Source organism: Pleurodeles waltl, chromosome 3_1 (genome assembly GCF_031143425.1).
Source record: "Pleurodeles waltl isolate 20211129_DDA chromosome 3_1, aPleWal1.hap1.20221129, whole genome shotgun sequence".
Taxonomy (NCBI): Eukaryota; Metazoa; Chordata; class Amphibia; order Caudata; family Salamandridae; genus Pleurodeles; species Pleurodeles waltl.
Window position 1 is genome coordinate 1032628937 of NC_090440.1, and position 18521 is coordinate 1032647457.

General features: G+C 45.0%; 1 protein-coding gene across 1 annotated transcript in view; it reads right to left on the minus strand.

The window, feature by feature from the left end:
* LOC138284949 (protein mono-ADP-ribosyltransferase PARP14-like) overlaps window positions 1-18521 on the minus strand; it is a 745301-nt gene that overhangs the window by 459431 nt on the left and 267349 nt on the right. Inside the window, exon 9 of the mRNA XM_069224296.1 lies at window positions 16988-17209. Coding sequence (XP_069080397.1) covers window positions 16988-17209 — 222 coding nt within the window. The remainder of the gene's footprint in view (window positions 1-16987; window positions 17210-18521) is intronic.

Genomic DNA, 18521 nt, shown 5'->3' on the forward strand with positions numbered 1-18521 from the left:
ACCCAGCTTCGTTGGTCGGAAGACAGTGGGCTCACCTTCCGCTGCACTGGCCTCCTCCCATCTTCGCTGTGGTCTTCTTCTTGCTTCTCCCCTTCTTTCTGCGTCTTCTCCCTGGTCTGGTTTCTTCCTCTCCTCTCAGCTTCTTCACGGGTCCTCTCGTTCTGTTGTCCCTCTCCACTCGTCCCTCTCCTTCTGCGTCTTCTGTCTGGTCTTCCTATCCACTCCTCCTGCCGGCACCTCCTCCTCTGTGAGTCTCCTCCCCCCTAAAACCGCCACGCTCTTCGAAATTCACCAGTTTTTCCTTTCTAGCCCACCCCCGGGCATTCGCCTGGTGGCCAGGGGTCTCTGATGTCCTCCAGGATCACGAGAGTGGGTGGCGCCCTCTCACAATCACCAAAAGGAGGAGTCACTTGATCTCGTGACTCAAAAAAATTATTCAAAGAAAAACAACTTGTAACACTCTGAGCCCAACACTAGATGGCGGACTTATGCAAAGCATGTATATCTACAGCTACGTATGCCATTGAACACAATTGTACAATATTTGTGGAAGAATTTTACTAGGACTAAAGGCGTCCAGGGAGGACACATGTGAATCTACAGCACTACATGCCACGAAGAGATGTCTACTGGGTAAGTACATTTTTCTGTTCGCAGGCATGTGTGGCTATAGATAAACTTGCTTTGCGTAGACTGTAAAGCAGTCCCCTCCAATAAGTGGTGTTATCCTGTAGGAGTAGCTTGAAAAAGTGGCCTGAGCACTGCCTGGCCAACATTTGCTTGCTAGCAAGCTAAAACATCTACACAGTAGTGCTTAGTGCATGTGTGTTGTGTAGATCAAGTATCAGCCCTACAAATGTCTGTTATTGGAGTGTTTCCTACAGTGGCCATAGATACACATTTTTTCCTGGTAGAATGTGCTCTAGGAGCTGTAACTAATTGTCTTTTAGCTTTCAGAAAACAAGTTTGAATACACTTGACTATCCAGCTTACTATCCCATTTTTGTAAATTGGATTACCTTTGTGAGGCTTTAAAAATACTACAAAAAGCTGTTTAGATTTTCTACAACTTTTAGCCCTGTCAATGTAATGCATAAGAGCTCGTTTAACATCTAGTGTGTGCAAAGCTCTTTCAGCGACTGAGTCCGACGGTGGGAAAAAGACAGGTAACTCAACTGATTGGTTAATGTGAAATGGTGAAACTACTTTTGGTAGAAATTTAGGGTTTGTCCTAAGGACCAATCTATCTTTACGTACCTGGAAAAAGGGTTCTTCTAAAGTGAAAGCTTGTAATTCACTTAAACGTTGTAAAGAAGTGATGGCCACTAAAAAGGCAACTTTCCAGGAAAGAAATTGCAGAGAACAGGAATGCATTGGTTCAAATGGTGGACCCATAAGTCTAGTAAGGACAATATTAAGGTTCCATACTGAAGCAGGAGAAACTCTAGGAGGAATACCCTTCTTAAGTCCTTCCATAAACACTTTGATTGCAGGAGTTCTTAACAAAGAAATATCTTGTAGCAGATAACAAATAATGTCTTGCACTGATGCTTTGAGTGGATTAATGTGTTTAGGTTGACAGTAGCATACACAACTTTTCTATTTTGCAGCAAAACACTGTCTAAGTGTAGGTTGACGTGCCTCTCTCAGAATGTCCATACATTCAGATGGAAGTTGTAAATATCCAAACTCTATGACTTCAGGAGCCATATCGCAGGATTGAGTGTTTTGAGGTCTGGCTACCTCATCTGACCTCACTTTTGAGTCAAAAGGTCTGGTCTGTTGGGAAGTTTCTGATGGGGAACCACTGACAAATCCATTAGTGTTGTGTACCAAGGTTGATGTGCCCACTTGGGGGCTACATGTATCATTGTAAGTGATGCTTCTCTCAGTTTGCGAACAAGAAGTGGAATGGGTGGGAGAGATGGAAAAGTGTAAGCAAATATCCCTGACCAATTCATCCATAGAGCATTTCCCCTTGGACTGAGGGTGTGGGTATCAGGTTAAGACATTTTGGCATTTTGAATTTCCTATGGTGGCGAAGAGATCTATTTCTGGTGTTACCCAAAGGTGAAAGTATTGGTGAAGTACTTGTGGGTGAAGTTCCCATTCGAGGACTTGTTGCTGCATCATGGTTAGGAGGTCTGCAAACTGATTGTCCATTCCTGGGAGATATTCTGCCAGTAAGTGAATGTGATTGTGAATTACCCACTTCCAAATTGTCTGTACTAGAAGGGACAACTGAGATGAGCGTGCCCCCCGTGCCTGCAGATAGTACATAGTTATCATGTTGTCTGTAGGGACTAGAGCCACTTTGTGGGAGAGCTGTGTAAGATATACTTTGAGCACTTGGAAGACTGCTAGTAACTCCAAGTAGGTGAAGTGATAAGTTTGGTGAATGCGATCCCTCCCTTTAGCCTTGTATTGTGAGGGTGATGAGGTGAGCTCCCCAACCCATCTGTGATGCATCTGTAATGAGAGTGATCTGAGACACAGGGTCTTGAAAGGGCCGCCCTTTTGAAAGGTTGGTAGGATTCCACCACTGCAGGGTTCGGTGAGTCTGGCGGTCCAACACTAGATCTTGAAGATGAACCTGTGACAGACCACTGACGAGACAGACACTGCTGTAAGGGATGCATGTGTAGTCTGGCATGTGAACGATGGCAATGAAGGAAGCATTGACCCCTAATAACTGCATCACTAGCCTGACTGTGTAAGTATGGTTCGCATGTAAGTGAGATAGAAGAGTTTGGAAAGCTTGAATCTGTGCTGGGTTTGGATATGCCAATCCTGAGAGAGTACTGAGAATTTCTCCCTCTATCTGTGAGAGTTGTAGAGGGGATTTGAGAAAGTTGACTGTAAATTCGAGACTGTGTAGAAGTATGAGTACGTTTCTGACATTGTTGGATGGTAATGGCTTTAATGAGCCAACCGTCCAAGTATGGGAAAACGTGTATATGTGGTCTTCTGAGAAACGCAGCAACTACTGCTAAGCATTTTGTCAATACCCTGGGAGTGATTGTTACCCCGGATGGTAGAACCTTGAATTGATAATGTTTTACCGCAATGACAAAACCAAGATATTTGAGATGTGCTGGATGGTGGGAATGTGGAAATAAGCACCTTTGAGACCTAATGTTGTCATGAAATATTTTTGCTGTAATAGGGGAATAGCATGTTGCAGACAGCATATTGCAGAGTGACAATATGAAAGTGTATAGGTTGAGAGGTCTGAGATCCAGATTTGTTCTTAACGAGCCGTCTTTCTTTGGTATGAGGAAGTATGGGGAATATACTCCTAACCCTTGTTGTGATAGAGGAACAGGTTCTAAAGCCCCTTTCAGAAGAAGGGATTGTACCTCTTCCTTTAAGAGAGGGAGAAAGGCGTGTGAAAGATTTTGAGTGCGCAGGGGAATATTTGGTGGAATGGAAATAAGTTCTCGACAGTAACCATGGTGGATAATTGATATAACCCATTGATCTGTGGTGATATTGGACCATTGGAAATCGAGTAGTCTTTGCCCTACTTAAGAAGTGGGTGCTGGTGGAAGGTGAAGCCAGTCACTGGCGTCTGTTTCAGGCAGAACTTCTAGGGGTGGATGCCTTCCCTCTACCTCTATTATTGCCACCTCTATAGGAACCTCTAAAGAATCTCTGTTGTAAAAGATGTGTGGCTTGTTTGGGAGGTGGAAGGCTCAGTAGATGTTGTCTTGAAGCCTCCCCTAAATTGAGGGTGACAAAAAGTACCCCTTTGTGGTGTAGTAAATAAGACCCCCAGGGCCTTTGCCGTCTCTGAGTCTTTTTTCAGTTTCTCTATAGTGGTGTCAACTTGTTGCCCAAATAAATGTTCTGTGTCAAAAGGCATATTAAGCACTGCCTATTGTATTTCAGGCTTGAACCCATAGCATCTTAACCAAGCATGTCTTCTAATATTTGCACGAGTATTAATGACCCATGCGCTTCTATCAGCAGCATCAGTGGCGCACCTAAAGGCATTATTGGAAATAGTTTGGCCCTCGGAAAACATCACCTGTCCCCTTTTGCAGTGTTCTTCTGGGAGATACTGGAGAAGGCCTTAAATCCCGTCCCAGTGGGCCCTATCATATCGTGCTTGGAGAGATTGGGAATTCGCGATACACCAATGATTGGCTGCTTGTGCTGCTATACGTTTACCCGCTGCATCTAATTTCTTACTTTCCTTATCAGGAGGAGGTGCATCTCCTGTTAACGGACTGTTGGCAAGCTTACGTGCTGCACTAATCACAATAGAATTTGAAGGCCATTGTGACAAAATGTATATGGGGACTGTAGGAGCTGCCTTATATTTTTTGTCAACACTTGGAGTAATTACTCTAGATCTGACAGGCTCTTTAAAAATGTCTGTAGCATGCCTGGTAGCATAGGAAGAAATTGACTTTCCTTGTGGGTGGAAGTGAGTGTGTCAAATAGAAAATCTCCCTTCATTGGGTTAGAATGTACTAGAACATTATGATCAGGCAGCTGCCCATGCTATAACCTGCTGATAAGATGTTGCGTCTTCAGGAGGTGAAGGCCGTACAGGATATAAATTGGGGTCATTTCGGAGTATGGGACCTGTATCATAAGAATCCCAAGGGTCTATGTCCTGTGGAATGTCTTCCATGTCATCTCCCTGAGGTGTTGGTGAACCGTGTGGAGAGAACTGCAGCTCCACAATAGGTTTAAGAGATTGTGGAGGTGGAGTAGGAGTAAGAGGAAGTAAAGGAGAGTGTGGAGGAGAAGGACTAGGTTGCACTGGAGCCTTGTCTTTGGAGAGCTTATTAGGTGGAAGAGCTGTGTCCAAAGTTTCCTTTTAATTGGAACTGTAGGAGAAGCAATAATTCACCCTGTTCCTTTTTGGATGTGAAGCTGGCACTGACAAGCGTCCATTATTTCAAGGATAGGCTCCACTGTTAAGTCAGAGGAAAGACTTGAGTCTTTTGAAGGAGAGACTTTTGATTCCTGTAGGAAGCTGGCTCTGTATATACTATATTAAAATGAGATATAGCGTGCACAGAGTCCAAGGGTTCCCTAGAGGCTTAAGAGAGGCTAAAGTAGATAATACTAATGCTCTCTTTTGTGGTAGTGTGGTCGAGCAGTTAGGCTTATCAGAGGGCAGTGCAAAGCATCTGTTGTACACACACAGACAATAGAAGAAGCACACACTCAATGACTTTACTCCAGATCAAATGTATTTATATAGCAAAATGAAAATGTCACTTACCCAGTGTACATCTGTTCGTGGCATCAGTCGCAGTAGATTTGCATGTTTTGCAATAGCTCGCCATCTGGTGTTGGGCCGGAGTGTTACAAGTTGTTTTTCTTCGAAGAAGTCTTTCGAGTCACGGGACCGAGTGACTCCTCCTTTTGTCTCCATTGCGCATGGGCGTCGACTCCATCTTCGATTGTTTTTCCCCGCAGAGGGTGAGGTAGGAGTTGAATTGTAGTAATAGTGCCCATGCAATGGAGTGACTAAGTATGCACCTATTTAAGGTTGAGATGATACATATATAAATAGTTGAAGGTAACTTCCAAACTGCTACAGGCTCCCGGGGAGGCGGGTGGGCACATGCGAATCTACTGCGACTGATGCCACGAACAGATGTACACTGGGTAAGTGACATTTTCAGTTCGATGGCATCTGTCGCTGTAGATACGCATGTTTTGCATAGACTAGTAAGCAGTTATCTCCCCAAAAGCGGTGGATCAGCCTGTAGGAGTGGAAGTAGTCTGAAATAATGTTCTTAATACGGCTTGACCTACTGTGGCTTGTTGTGCGGATAACACGTCTACACAGTAGTGCTTGGTGAATGTGTGAGGCGTAGACCATGTGGCTGCCTTACATATTTCTTGCATTGGGATGTTTCCTAGAAAGGCCATGGTAGCACCTTTCTTTCTGGTTGAGTGTTCCCTTGGTGTAATGGGCAGCTGTCGTTTAGCTTTAAGGTAGCAGATTTGGATGCATTTAACTATCCATCTGGCTATACCTTGTTTTCATATTGGGTTTCCTGCATGAGGTTTTTGAAATGCAATAAATAGTTGTTTAGTCTTTCTGATGTTCTTTGTTCTGTCAATGTAATACATCAATGCTCTTTTGACATCTAATGTATGTAGTGCCCTTTCAGCTACGGTATCTGGCTGTGGAAAGAACACTGGAAGTTCCACTGTTTGATTTAGATGGAACGGTGAAATAACCTTTGGCAAAAATTTAGGATTGGTCCTTAGGACGACCTTATTCTTGTGTAGTTGTATAAAAGGTTCCTGTATTGTAAACGCCTGAATCTCGCTTACTCTTCTTAGGGAAGTAATGGCGATGAGAAATGCCACCTTCCAGGTTAGGAACTGTATTTCGCAGGAGTGCATGGGTTCAAAAGGTGGACCCATAAGTCTAGTTAGGACAACATTTAGGTTCCATGAAGGAACAGGTGGTGTTCTTGGTGGTATAATTCTCCTAAGGCCCTCCATGAATGCTTTAATGACTGGTATCTTATATAGGGAAGTTGAATAGGTAGTCTGCAGGTATGCAGATATTGCTGCAAGGTGTATTTTAATGGAAGAGAAAGCCAGGTTAGATTTTTGTAAGTGAAGCAAGTAACCCACTACATGTTCTGGAGTTGTGTGTAATGGTTGTATTTGATTAATATGGCAGTAGCAAACAAACCTCTTCCATTTACTTGCATAGCAGTGCCTGGTGGATGGCCTTCTGGCTTGTTTTATGACTTACATACATTCTTGGGTAAGTTGTAAGTGCCCGAATTCTAGGATTTCAGGAGCCAGATTGCTAGATTCAGCGATGCTGGATCTGGGTGTCTGATCTTTTGGTTGTGTTGTGTCAACAGATCTGGCCTGTTGGGCAATTTGATGCAGGGTACTACTGATAGGTCTAGCAGCGTTGTGTACCAGGGTTGCCGTGCCCAAGTTGGTGCTATTAATATGAGTTTGAGTTTGTTTTGACTGAGTTTGTTTACCAGGTAAGGAAGGAGAGGGAGAGGAGGAAAAGCGTAAGCAAATATCCCTGACCAGTTCATCCATAGGGCATTGCCTTGGGACTGTTTGTGTGGGTATCTGGATGCGAAGTTTTGGCATCTTGCGTTCTCCTTTGTCGCAAACAAGTCTATCTGAGGTGTTCCCCAGAGTTTGAAATAAGTGTTCAGAATTTGGGGGTGAATTTCCCATTCGTGGACCTGTTGGTGATCTCGAGAGAGATTGTCTGCGAGTTGATTTTGGATCCCTGGTATAAATTGTGCTATTAGGCGAATTTGGTTGTGAATTGCCCAACGCCAAATCTTTTGTGCTAGCAGGCTTAACTGCGCGGAGTGCGTCCCCCCTTGCTTGTTTAGATAATACATTGTTGTCATGTTGTCTGTTTTGACAAGAATGTATTTGTGAACTATTATTGGTTGGAAAGCTTTTAGTGCTTGAAAAACTGCTAGAAGTTCTAGGTGATTTATATGCAGTTTTGTTTGATGTACGTTCCATTGTCCTTGTATGCTGTGTTGATCGAGGTGTGCTCCCCACCCTGTCATGGAAGCATCTGTTGTTATTACGTATTGTGGCACTGGGTCTTGGAAAGGCCGCCCTTTGTTTAAATTTATGTTGTTCCACCACAGAAGCGAGAGGTAAGTTTGGCGGTCTATTAACACCAGATCTAGAAGGTGACCCTGTGCTTGTGACCATTGTGATGCTAGGCACTGTTGTAAGGGCCTCATGTGCAGTCTTGCGTTTGGGACAATGGCTATGCATGAAGACATCATGCCTAGGAGTTGTAGTACCATCTTTGCTTGTATCCTTTGTGTTGGATACATGCGTTGTATGATGGTGCTGAAATTTTGAATTCTTTGTGGACTTGGAGTGGCTACTCCTTTTGATGCGTCTATTATGGCTCCCAGGTATTGTTGTACCTTGCGCAGCAGAATTTTGGATTTTGTGAAATTGACGGTGAACCCTAGTTTGAAGAGGGTTTGTATGATATGATTTGAGCACTCTATTAACGAATGGGCCTTGATTAGCCAGTCGTCTAGATATGGGAACACATGTATTTGCTGCCTTCTTATGTGTGCAGCGACCACCGCTAGACATTTGGTAAAGACTCTTGGTGCGGTTGTTAATCCGAAAGGCAGTACCTTGAATTGGTAATGTATTCCCTTGAATACAAACCTTAGGTATTTCCTGTGCGATGGGTGTATTGGTATATGGAAATAAGCATCCTTGAGGTCTAAAGTTGCCATGTAGTCGTGTAGTTTTAGCAATGGCAATACTTCTTGTAGTGTGACCATGTGAAAGTGGTCTGATTTGATGAAAGTGTTCACTACTCTGAGGTCTAGGATTGGTCTCAGCGTTTTGTCCTTCTTTGGTATCAGAAAGTACAGTGAGTAAACTCCTGTGTTTATTTGTGTGTTTGGCACTAACTCGATTGCATTCTTTTGCAATAGTGCCTGCACTTCTATCTCCAGGAGATTGGAATGGTGTGTTGTCAAATTTTGTGCTTTTGGTGGTATGTTTGGAGGGAATTGTAGAAATTCTATGCAATAACCATGTTGGATAATTGCTAGAACCCAAGTGTCTGTAGTGATTTCCTCCCATGCTTTGTAATAATGACTTATTCTTCCCCCCACTGGTGTTGTGTGGAGGGGGTGAGTGACATGTGAGTCACTGTTTAGTAGTAGGGGTTTTGGGGCTCTGAAATCTTCCTCTATTCCTAGGGAATTGCCCCCCTCTATATTGTCCCCGAAAACCTCCTCTATACTGTCCCTGGTAACTGGACGGTGTTGCTTGTGAGGTGCTGGCTTGTGTGCTCTGACCCCGAAACCCCCCTCGAAAGGGTGTTTTACGGAATGTGCTGTAATTGCCTCTGCTCTGCGGGGAGTAGAGTGCGCCCATGGCTTTGGCAGTGTCCGTATCTTTTTTGAGTTTCTCAATCGCTGTGTCCACTTCTGGACCGAACAGTTCTTTTTCGTTAAAAGGCATATTGAGAACTGCTTGTTGAATCTCTGGTTTAAATCCAGACGTTCGGAGCCATGCATGCCTTCTGATAGTTACAGATGTATTAATTGTCCGTGCAGCTGTATCTGCAGCGTCCATGGAGGAGCGGATCTGGTTGTTGGAAATGGTCTGTCCCTCCTCGACCACCTGTTTTGCCCTATTTTGTAAGTCCTTGGGCAGATGTTCAATGAGATGTTGCATCTCGTCCCAGTGGGCTCTGTCATAGCGCGCAAGTAGTGCCTGGGAGTTGGCGATGCGCCACTGGTTTGCAGCTTGTGCTGCGACCCTCTTACCAGCTGCATCGAACTTGCGGCTTTCTTTATCTGGGGGTGGTGCATCTCCAGATGTGTGGGAGTTGGCCCTTTTCCTAGCTGCTCCTACAACGACAGAGTCTGGTGGCAGCTGTGTAGTGATGAAAACCGGGTCTGTAGGAGGCGCCTTATACTTTTTTTCCACTCTTGGTGTGATAGCCCTACTTTTGACCGGCTCCTTAAAGATGTCTTTTGCGTGCCGGAGCATACCAGGGAGCATAGGCAGGCTTTGGTATGAGCTGTGGGTGGAGGAGAGTGTGTTGAATAAAAAATCATCCTCGACCTGTTCTGAGTGGAGGCTTACGTTGTGAAATTGTGCTGCTCTAGCCACCACTTGAGAATACGCGGTGCTGTCCTCTGGTGGAGATGGCTTCGTAGGGTATGCCTCCGGACTGTTATCTGACACTGGGGCGTCGTATAGGTCCCATGCGTCTTGATCTTGGTCACCCTGGCTTATGGTGGTGTGAGCTGGGGAGTGTGATGGAGTTTGTGCTGGCGAGACGTTAATCACGGGCGGAGGAGAGGGTGGTGGGGTAACTCTTTTCACCACTTTTGGTTGTGGTGTCTGTTCAGTTTGGAACTCCAACCTTCTCTTTCTTCTAATGGGGGGAAGGGTGCTTATTTTTCCTGTCCCCTGCTGTATGAAAATACGCTTTTGCGTATGGTCTACATCAGTTGATTGTAGCTCTTCCTCAAACCTATGCTTTTGCATTTGGGAGGTTAGCGAGTGCTCTTCTGTATAAGAGCCTGAAGCTGGGTCGCTTGCAGTTTGTTTCGGCACCGAAACCCTGTCTGCGTGTTTTTTCGGCTCCGAGGTGACTTTTTTCTTTTTCGGGGCCGAAACCTCTCGGCGTCGATCTTCTTCGGTGCCGCTGTCTCGGCGTCGAGCCGTGTCCACACCGGCATCTCGGTGTCGAGGCTTGTCTCCAGCACTTTCTCGGTCCCGAGAAGGCTGCGTGCCGGTGTCTCGACCGGAGTCGGACGATCTCGGCACTGTTTGGGCCTTTTTCGGTGCCGACGGTCGGTCACCGAATTTATGGGTGGAGCCATGGCCTGATGGCAGTGGCGTCCCCTGGGCCTTGTAAATCTTCCTCTGTGTGGTTTTCGACGTCTTACTCACGGTTTGTGTCTCGTCGAATCCTTTGGAGTCCGATTCTTGGATCGAGAATGTACCTTCCTCTTCTTGTTCCTCGAACTCTCAGTGGGCTGTCGGCGCGGACGCCATCTGAAGTCTTCTGGCTCGACGGTCTCGGAGTGTTTTTCGGGACTGGAACGCACGACAGGCCTCGCAGGTGTCTTCACTGTGCTCAGGTGACAGGCACAGGTTACAGACCAAGTGTTGGTCTGTATAGGGGTATTTATTGTGGCATTTGGGGCAGAAACGGAACGGGGTCCGTTCCATCGGCGTTCTTCAGCACGCGGTCGGGCCGACCAGGCCCCGACGGGGGATCGAAAAACTACCCCGAAGGGCACCGGAGCTCTTCGATCTTCGATGCGGTGTTGAATCTAACTACGCCGATCCCGAACGCAACAATACCGACGAAAATCTTCCGAAATTAGCTATCTTTCCGTTCCGAAACTCGGAGCGACAGGAACACGTCCGAACCCGATGGCGGAAAAAAAACAATCGAAGATGGAGTCGACGCCCATGCGCAATGGAAACAAAAGGAGGAGTCACTCGGTCCCGTGACTCGAAAGACTTCTTCGAAGAAAAACAACTTGTAACACTCCGGCCCAACACCAGATGGCGAGCTATTGCAAAACATGCGTATCTACAGCGATAGATGCCATCGAACATATATTTTCTTAATTTATTTTTAGAACCTCAAGATTAAAGTTGGAGGTAAGTACTTCAATAAATTTGTATTTCACATATGTATCAACAGTACTTTGTTTGAAATCTGTAAATTATACAGTTCTTGAAATATTGGCAATAATCTGAGGGGAGGTCTACCTCCTCAACAGGATGGTCCCTTCTATACTCAGCCAAGAGCTCCTGGAGCTTGACCTTGGTAGGTTGGGAGCCTGTTTTGATTTTCTTGAGGATGCAGAGATTCCTTAACTCTCTCATCCCAAGATGGAGGTAAGGGGTGAGGTTGAGGTCCACCACCATGTCCTCTGAGCTACTTATTTAGGAAGTCCATCCTTCGGGGTTCAAGTTAACCCCACACACGCCACCAGCAACACGGGGCAGGCCGGGTGCAGAGGTCAAAGTTGAGCAAACGTAACATGGGCTCCCTTGGTAACGGGCTACTCGGAATCAGGCCTGCCTGCAGGTAAGTACCCGTGGTTTAGAGGGCAGACCAGGGGGAATTGAAGGAGCACTGGGGTGGGGGTGAGGCACAAGTAGGCAACACACCCTTAGTGGCAGCTGGGTGCAAACAGGATGTTGGGCTCCTAATGCTGGTCTATGAGGGGACCCCGGGGGGTCACTCAGAAGCTGCAGGCGAGGTCCAGGGGGGTGTCTCGGGCACACCAACGATTGGACAGGGAGGAGGGCCGCCTGCTGAACGTGGCTGTACCAGGTGTCAGTTTCTCCAAGGCCCGGGGGTGCAGTGGGTCCTTTGGTGTCAGATATCTTCGTGTGGAGCTTTTTCGGTCAGGTGGTCCTTGGGATTCCCTCTGCAGGCGTCGTCATGGAGGGGTGGAGAGGTCAACCCAGGGTGGGCACTTGCTCGGAATCGCCTGAAGATCCTCTCTAGCTGGATGGACACGGGCTGTGGGCCTCAGGTGCAGAGTGGTTAGGACTCACGCATTCGGAGTGAGTCTTTGATTGTTAGTTTCTTCTTGGACAGGGCCGCTGTCCATGTGAGTTCTTGGTCCTTTTGGGTGCAGGGAAGTCCTCTGTAGCTTGGCAGAAGTCACTGGTCCCGCTGGATGCATCCCTGTTCTTTTGCAGGTTCTTTGAAGCAGGAGACAGGCCGGTAGGACTGGGGCCCAATCAGTTGTCGTATTCCTTCTTCTCTGCTGGGGAGTTCAGCTAAGCAGTCCTTCTTCTTGGCAGGTCGCCAGGAATCTGTTGAGCTGGGTTCAGTGAAGCCCTTAAATACAAGATTTAGGGGTGTTACAGGGATCAGAGGGCAGTAGCCAATGGCTATTGTCCCTGAGGGTGACTACATCATTCTTGTGTCCACTGTCTTTGGAGAGGGGGGGCACATTCCTATCCCTATTGGTCCCTGTCCTCCAAACCAAGATGGAGTTTCTGTGGGGGTGGGGGGGTCACTTCAGCTCTGGACACCTTAGGGGTGGTCCCAGCTGAAGTGGTTACTCTTCCTTGTTTTTCTTAAGTTTCCTGTCAAACTTGCCTCCAAAAGTGGCGCTTTGTCCGGGGGCAAGAATCTGCACATGCTGGAATGCCCTGGGCCACTATAACACGTGGCCTGAGCCTTTGAGGCTCACCACCAGGTGTTAAAGTTCCTGCAGGGGGAGGTGTGAAGCACCTGTGAAGCACTAGGCTTTGTTTCTGGCCTCTGAGAGAAGAAAGGCCCTCAACCCCATGGGGTCAGAAATGTGTCTGCTAGTGGCAGGCTGGCACAGACCAGTCCTACACTAGAGGGTTGGGTAAAATAAAGGGGGCATTTTTGAGCTGCCCACTGTGTGCATTTTCTTTTAATAAATCCCACACTGGCATCAGTGGGGGTTTATTGTGCTGAGAAGTTTGATACCACACTTCCCAGTATTCAGTGAAGCCATTATGGAGCTGTGGAGTTCGAAATGTCAAACTCCCAGTCCATATACTTAAGCTGGCCAAACAAAACTTACAATGTCTAAGAATAGACTTAGAAACTTTAAGGGCATATTGCTCAAGCAGCTATACCCTCACCTGTGGTATAGTGCACCATGCCTTATGGCTGTAGGGCCTGCTAGAGGGGTGACTTACCTATGCCACAGACAGCATTTTGTGGGCATGGCACACTGAGGGGGATGCCATGTCAACTTTGTTTTTTTCTCCCAACCAACACACACAATGTGCAATGGCAGTGTGCATTTGTTTGGTGAGGGGTCCCTTAGGGCGGCATAACACATGCAGCAGCCCTTAGGGATCCTCCCTGGTCACAGGGCCCTTGGTACCACTGCTACCTTTTAAGAGGGACTTATCTGTGTGCCCGTTGTGGAAACAATGATACATTTTTAGGGAAAGAACTCTGGTACGGGTGCCTGTTTAGCAGGATCGCAGCACACTCAGTCAAGTCATCATCAATATCAGGCAAAATGTGTGTGTTTGTGTGTGTGGTGGGGGGGTGAGGGGTAACTGCAACAAGTGCCAGTTTACTACAATTCCAAAACTCTAAGCCTTTTGTCAAATAGAAGACTTTGACTCCGAAACAGAGGTAGATGTTTTTTTGGTCAGGGCCGAAACATTTGTGTCAAGGGTTCGACTCAATCCCGAGGCTGAATGAGGTATTGAGCCAGAGTCCGATGCAAAATACATTTTAGTCTTGACTACTTTCTGTGCCGAGCCCAAAGGTGGGGCATCCGAATGTAATTTTCAGATCAGACCATAGCCCAAAGGCAGTGGTAGACCGACAACCGTTTTATGTGGCTTCTTTAAAGTCTTTACATGGGAGCACCGGGTACTACTCACAGGTTGCGCTGAGGTAAGAAAGCTAGCGTTTCGATGTCCGATTGAACATCCGAATCCGATTCTCCTATTGAAAAAGGCTCTTCTTGGTGGATCTCCTCCTGCGCAAGCTGTTCTGCAAAGATATCAATTACATCTCTAACCGACACGCTCTTCGGTCTCATATGATCTTGGAGCGGAAAAACCGACAGGCATCGCAGTTTTCTTCCTTGTGGTCTGGGGACAAGCAGAGATTACACACCTGGTGATGATCGGTGTACAGGAATTTCGAAAGGCATCGAGGGCAAAATCAAAATGGAGTGCGTTCCATTAGCCCTGCATTTCTCAACACCACGTGCGCAGAGTAATAGGCCCGAGACAGGCACTGGAGCCCAGAAGGGCGGTTAAACCGACCCTCAATGCAGAAAGTCCCTTCAAATGCGTTAGATAGAGAATACCGACGCTGATAGAATGAGGGAATGTAGAGTTTGGAATAGACGAAGCCGAGGAATACCGGAGTGAGAGGATTACACGTCCGAACCCAACAGCGGAGATAAGACAATCTATCTAATAAAGAACTTGATGCCCATGCGCACTATCACTGAGAGGGGCAGTCACTCGATCTTGTGACTCGAAAACATTCTTAAAAAAAAAAAAAAAAAGTTGTAACACTCTGAGCTCGAAAACCAGATGGCGCACTTATGCAAAGCATGTGTATCTGCAGCCACACATGCCATCAAACAAAGTAACCAGCGCGATGGTGGGCTTGCATGTCACCCCTACTTCTGCTGTTATACCCCCCCCCAACCCCTCTTTCTGTCACCAGTCTGCTTCTTTGAAGGTCAAGTATACTATGCAGAGTCATAACTGCTTATGGGTTTTACAGCTGGGATAATGCATGGGGATCTCAGATTTAGAGAACGTTACTGGGGGAGTTATTTTGTTTTACTCGAAAAAAAAAAAAAATTGTAAGAAGAAAAATAATTACAGAGATTTAGCCATGTCTTAATTGCAGTACTGACAATTGTTACATCATCTGAGGTGTTAACATCATGCCGCTATAACTGAATTCTAAATCTCGTGGATTTCAGATCATGTCATACTCTGGATTTTATATTTTCCATCGATAAATGAGTTCTCAGTATGCATCCTCCGTTGGAGAGTACATCCAGGCTACGTAGAGGTACTTCTGGGCTAGTTGATCACTGTATTGACCAACTCTGTCTCTTAATAAGACTGTCTCTTCCTAATTTCATATTGTCTGAGAATGATCTTTAAGGAATCAATATACTCTTTAGAGTAAGAAAAATCTTAGAGAAAGGATTCTTTTTTCTCTGCAGACCTCTGATCTTCTTCTCCTTCTTCTTCCTTTATTGGGGTTTAAAGTTTTTGTTCTTCTTTCAAATTGAAGGCTGCTGTCCTTAAGCCCATCCGCCCACACACACACTCTCGCTCTCTTTCTTTTTCTCTCTCCCGCTCTCTTCACTCTGCACCTCTACCACCTAGGTGCATTTTCTGGTGATTGTCAGTCTCTTTGACATCAAGGCCATGACGAGCTACCTGACATTGATAAGGTGGTGTCATAGGAAACATCACCATCAGATTGATGGAGTCATCATTGGAGGGTCTAGGCCAAACTTCCCAATACCAGAAATGGAGGTGACGCTCTCAATACTAGATTCATGCCTGAAAGTTAGAGAGGATGTTGTTATTGGTGTGGTTTTAAGGTGGCATGACATCAGCAAGGGCCAATCAATGATCTTCTACAATGGGGGAAAGTTACTCAAAGAACTCAACATGGAAGGACACTTAGGGGTGTAAAGGCAGTAGACAAAGAGAAGCAACAACATTTGAAGGTGAATTCATACTGAGGGCTTTTCTTCAAAGCAATCCTTTCCTTGATATGCTTTAGAATATAAAGCTCTGGCTGTTATCAAGTGTCCAAGGAGACTCCTATGGACTCTTTCTAAGCCTGTTGGGCTAATATTCAGAACCCAAATGTAACACTGATGGCCTTTGCTCTTCTGGTTCTGGAAAATAATTTGACGCATGTTATTCCTTAGGACACTTCTGGGTACTTATGCAATGTTTGCAATGTTTCTGTACCAAAACTGAGCCTGAGATATTTGGGGTCTATTTCAGGAAATACTACTATTCTCAAAACAAAACATTGCTCAGCCAGGCATCAAAACTAGTGCCCTGTTTTAGAGTTTGCAAGACGGGTTATTCAGTCACAAACATAACTGATAGCCTGTTTGTCTCATTACAATCGCCATAGGATATAATGCACTTGTAATCAGGCGGACTAAATATCAAAAATATTTGTGAAGGAGCAACCCACCTGCCAAACAATAAATCAGGCCCTCATTGTTAAGAGCAAAAGCTCTTCCGATGGCTTTCTAACACGTACAGAGCAGTAAACAAACTAGGTAAGGCGACATCTGGGAGTGAAACTATTACAGGAGCAGGGGTATGGGTGAAAATAAATTCTACTAATTTCAGGAAGAGTGTCTTATCACAGGAGTTAGACAGGAATGCCATGCATCACGTTTTGTGCAAGAGGATTACTAGCACGATGTGGTAGACCCTTCAAAAAGCCACCAGAATCTATAAATAAAGATCCAGTGCAGGAGAATTTAATTTTGCGATTTCTGATCAATGTGCGCTCTTTCATGGTGTAATGGCTCAGGAATGTTTAATCTGTTGTGAAGGTACAACTACTAATAATGGTGTTAAACTCTGAATAGGAGGACAGTCTAATGATTTAACTATTGTCTATAGAACATAGAGACCCATTGCTGGCTTTCTTACTCAGCCAAATTATGTAAACCTGGGAAAATCATCATCTTTCTGTACCTCGATGAATTAATCAATCCAAAAACAGGTCAGACCCCCAACATTAAACTCTGCATAGAAAGTGAAGATTTACATTAACTGTTAATGATATAGAAGACTAACTGACTGCATTTCTGCTCTAGGTGTGTGTGCATATTTAGTTCTCTCAGGCTAAAAATCCCAAACAAAAGCAGCTGCAGACTGTTGTAGTGTGGCCAGGGATCAAAGAAGTGTGTTATAAAAGTATTAAAGGTACCAAGAACAATATGCAGATAATTACCGTTATATTATCCGTATCTGTTGGATGCAGGATAAAGTGAACTTCTTGGAGGTTCCGGAAATTCTTCTTTCTACTCGATTTCAGCACTTGTTCAAACATTAAAGCAGCAACTACAGGTTTAGGAAAACCTAAATTTCCAGTTCCAATCGCTGGGAAAGTAATTGAGTTGAAACGCATACTTTCAGTGCGCTTCAAGCATTCTTTGATAAGGTCTTTGAGTTCCTACAAGAAACAGATGACACAATATTGTGATTATTCCTCTGAAGGTTATCGACATATAGATGAAAGGACTACTAGGACTTAGATATAGTTGTAAATGTATTACTCTTACTTTTACAAACATCACTAACAAAGTAAGCTTTATTATTTGCTCCCATCTATAAAAAAAACTGTTCTGGAATTTTACTCAATCTTTCATCTGATGAAGCATCTTTGACATCCGTGAGGCATGAAAGAATCTGGAATTATCAAACGTTTTCAAAGCATAAAGGAACAACATAGGATCAGCAGGCAGTCTTTTGTATTCCCTCCTACTCCTGCATGTCTCGCTTACACTAGAAGACTGAACGAAAAAAGAGAGTCCAATACCATTTTGGAGTACTGAGATGGTGGAAGTCTCATTGCTCATAGCTATTCAGGAAAAAAAAAACACTTACCTGTAAAACTGGATACTGTGTTCTGCTGCTTGTGTAGCCAATTAAAATCTTGAAAATACCCAACATTTCAACACAGCAGAAGAGCCATTCTGATAAGATTTAGAGTGAGGGCAGGAAAGATAGGCATAGTTAGGCCTAGGGAGTGTTTTCAAGTGAGCTGCTGAGTTGTAGCCTATGTGACTGCGTCCACCTCGAGCGGAGGGGTGGTACCTCTACAGATCTTTTAGGTATTAGTCCCATTACACAACAGTGCCTCTCTCCCTCAATTAATAATTTTCCATTGTTACAGAGTGCCCTTTTAAACCAAGAGGTGTCCGAGCACTATGAATAGTAACAATTGAGATGTGAAGCATCATTTTGACAAAACTGTCACAAAGAATAAATACAGAGCAATGGTACTCCCTATGTTGATGGTGGATTAATTTAAATATGCTACATATCAGGTTGAATTGTGGCTTCTCAGAGGCGCCAAGGCGATACTGGAAATATGTGACACAATGTTCTAGTTTGGCAAACTAGTAAGACAACAGAATGTAGAATTACTTTGCAGTGAAAGAGTATGAAAGTGGGCCCACTTGAATGATATTCTAATAGACAATCCATGATAGTATCAGGTTCTGCACTAGCAACAATTTAAGGATTCCTGAAATACTTTATGATTTTTCAAGCAGTGAAGAGTACCTCTGGAGAACTTTGATTAGTGAAGACATGCAAAAATTGAGTTTAATCCCCACGTCCAGTGATCAAACTTCCTCAGTCAGAGCAGAGGTAAAGTTAACCATGTGTAGATCGATGAGCCATTCGAGTCATGGTGTTGCCATAGTTTAAAGACATCAGTTTGTGCATGGTAGAAAGACAGTTCTTTAGTGTGCAGATGT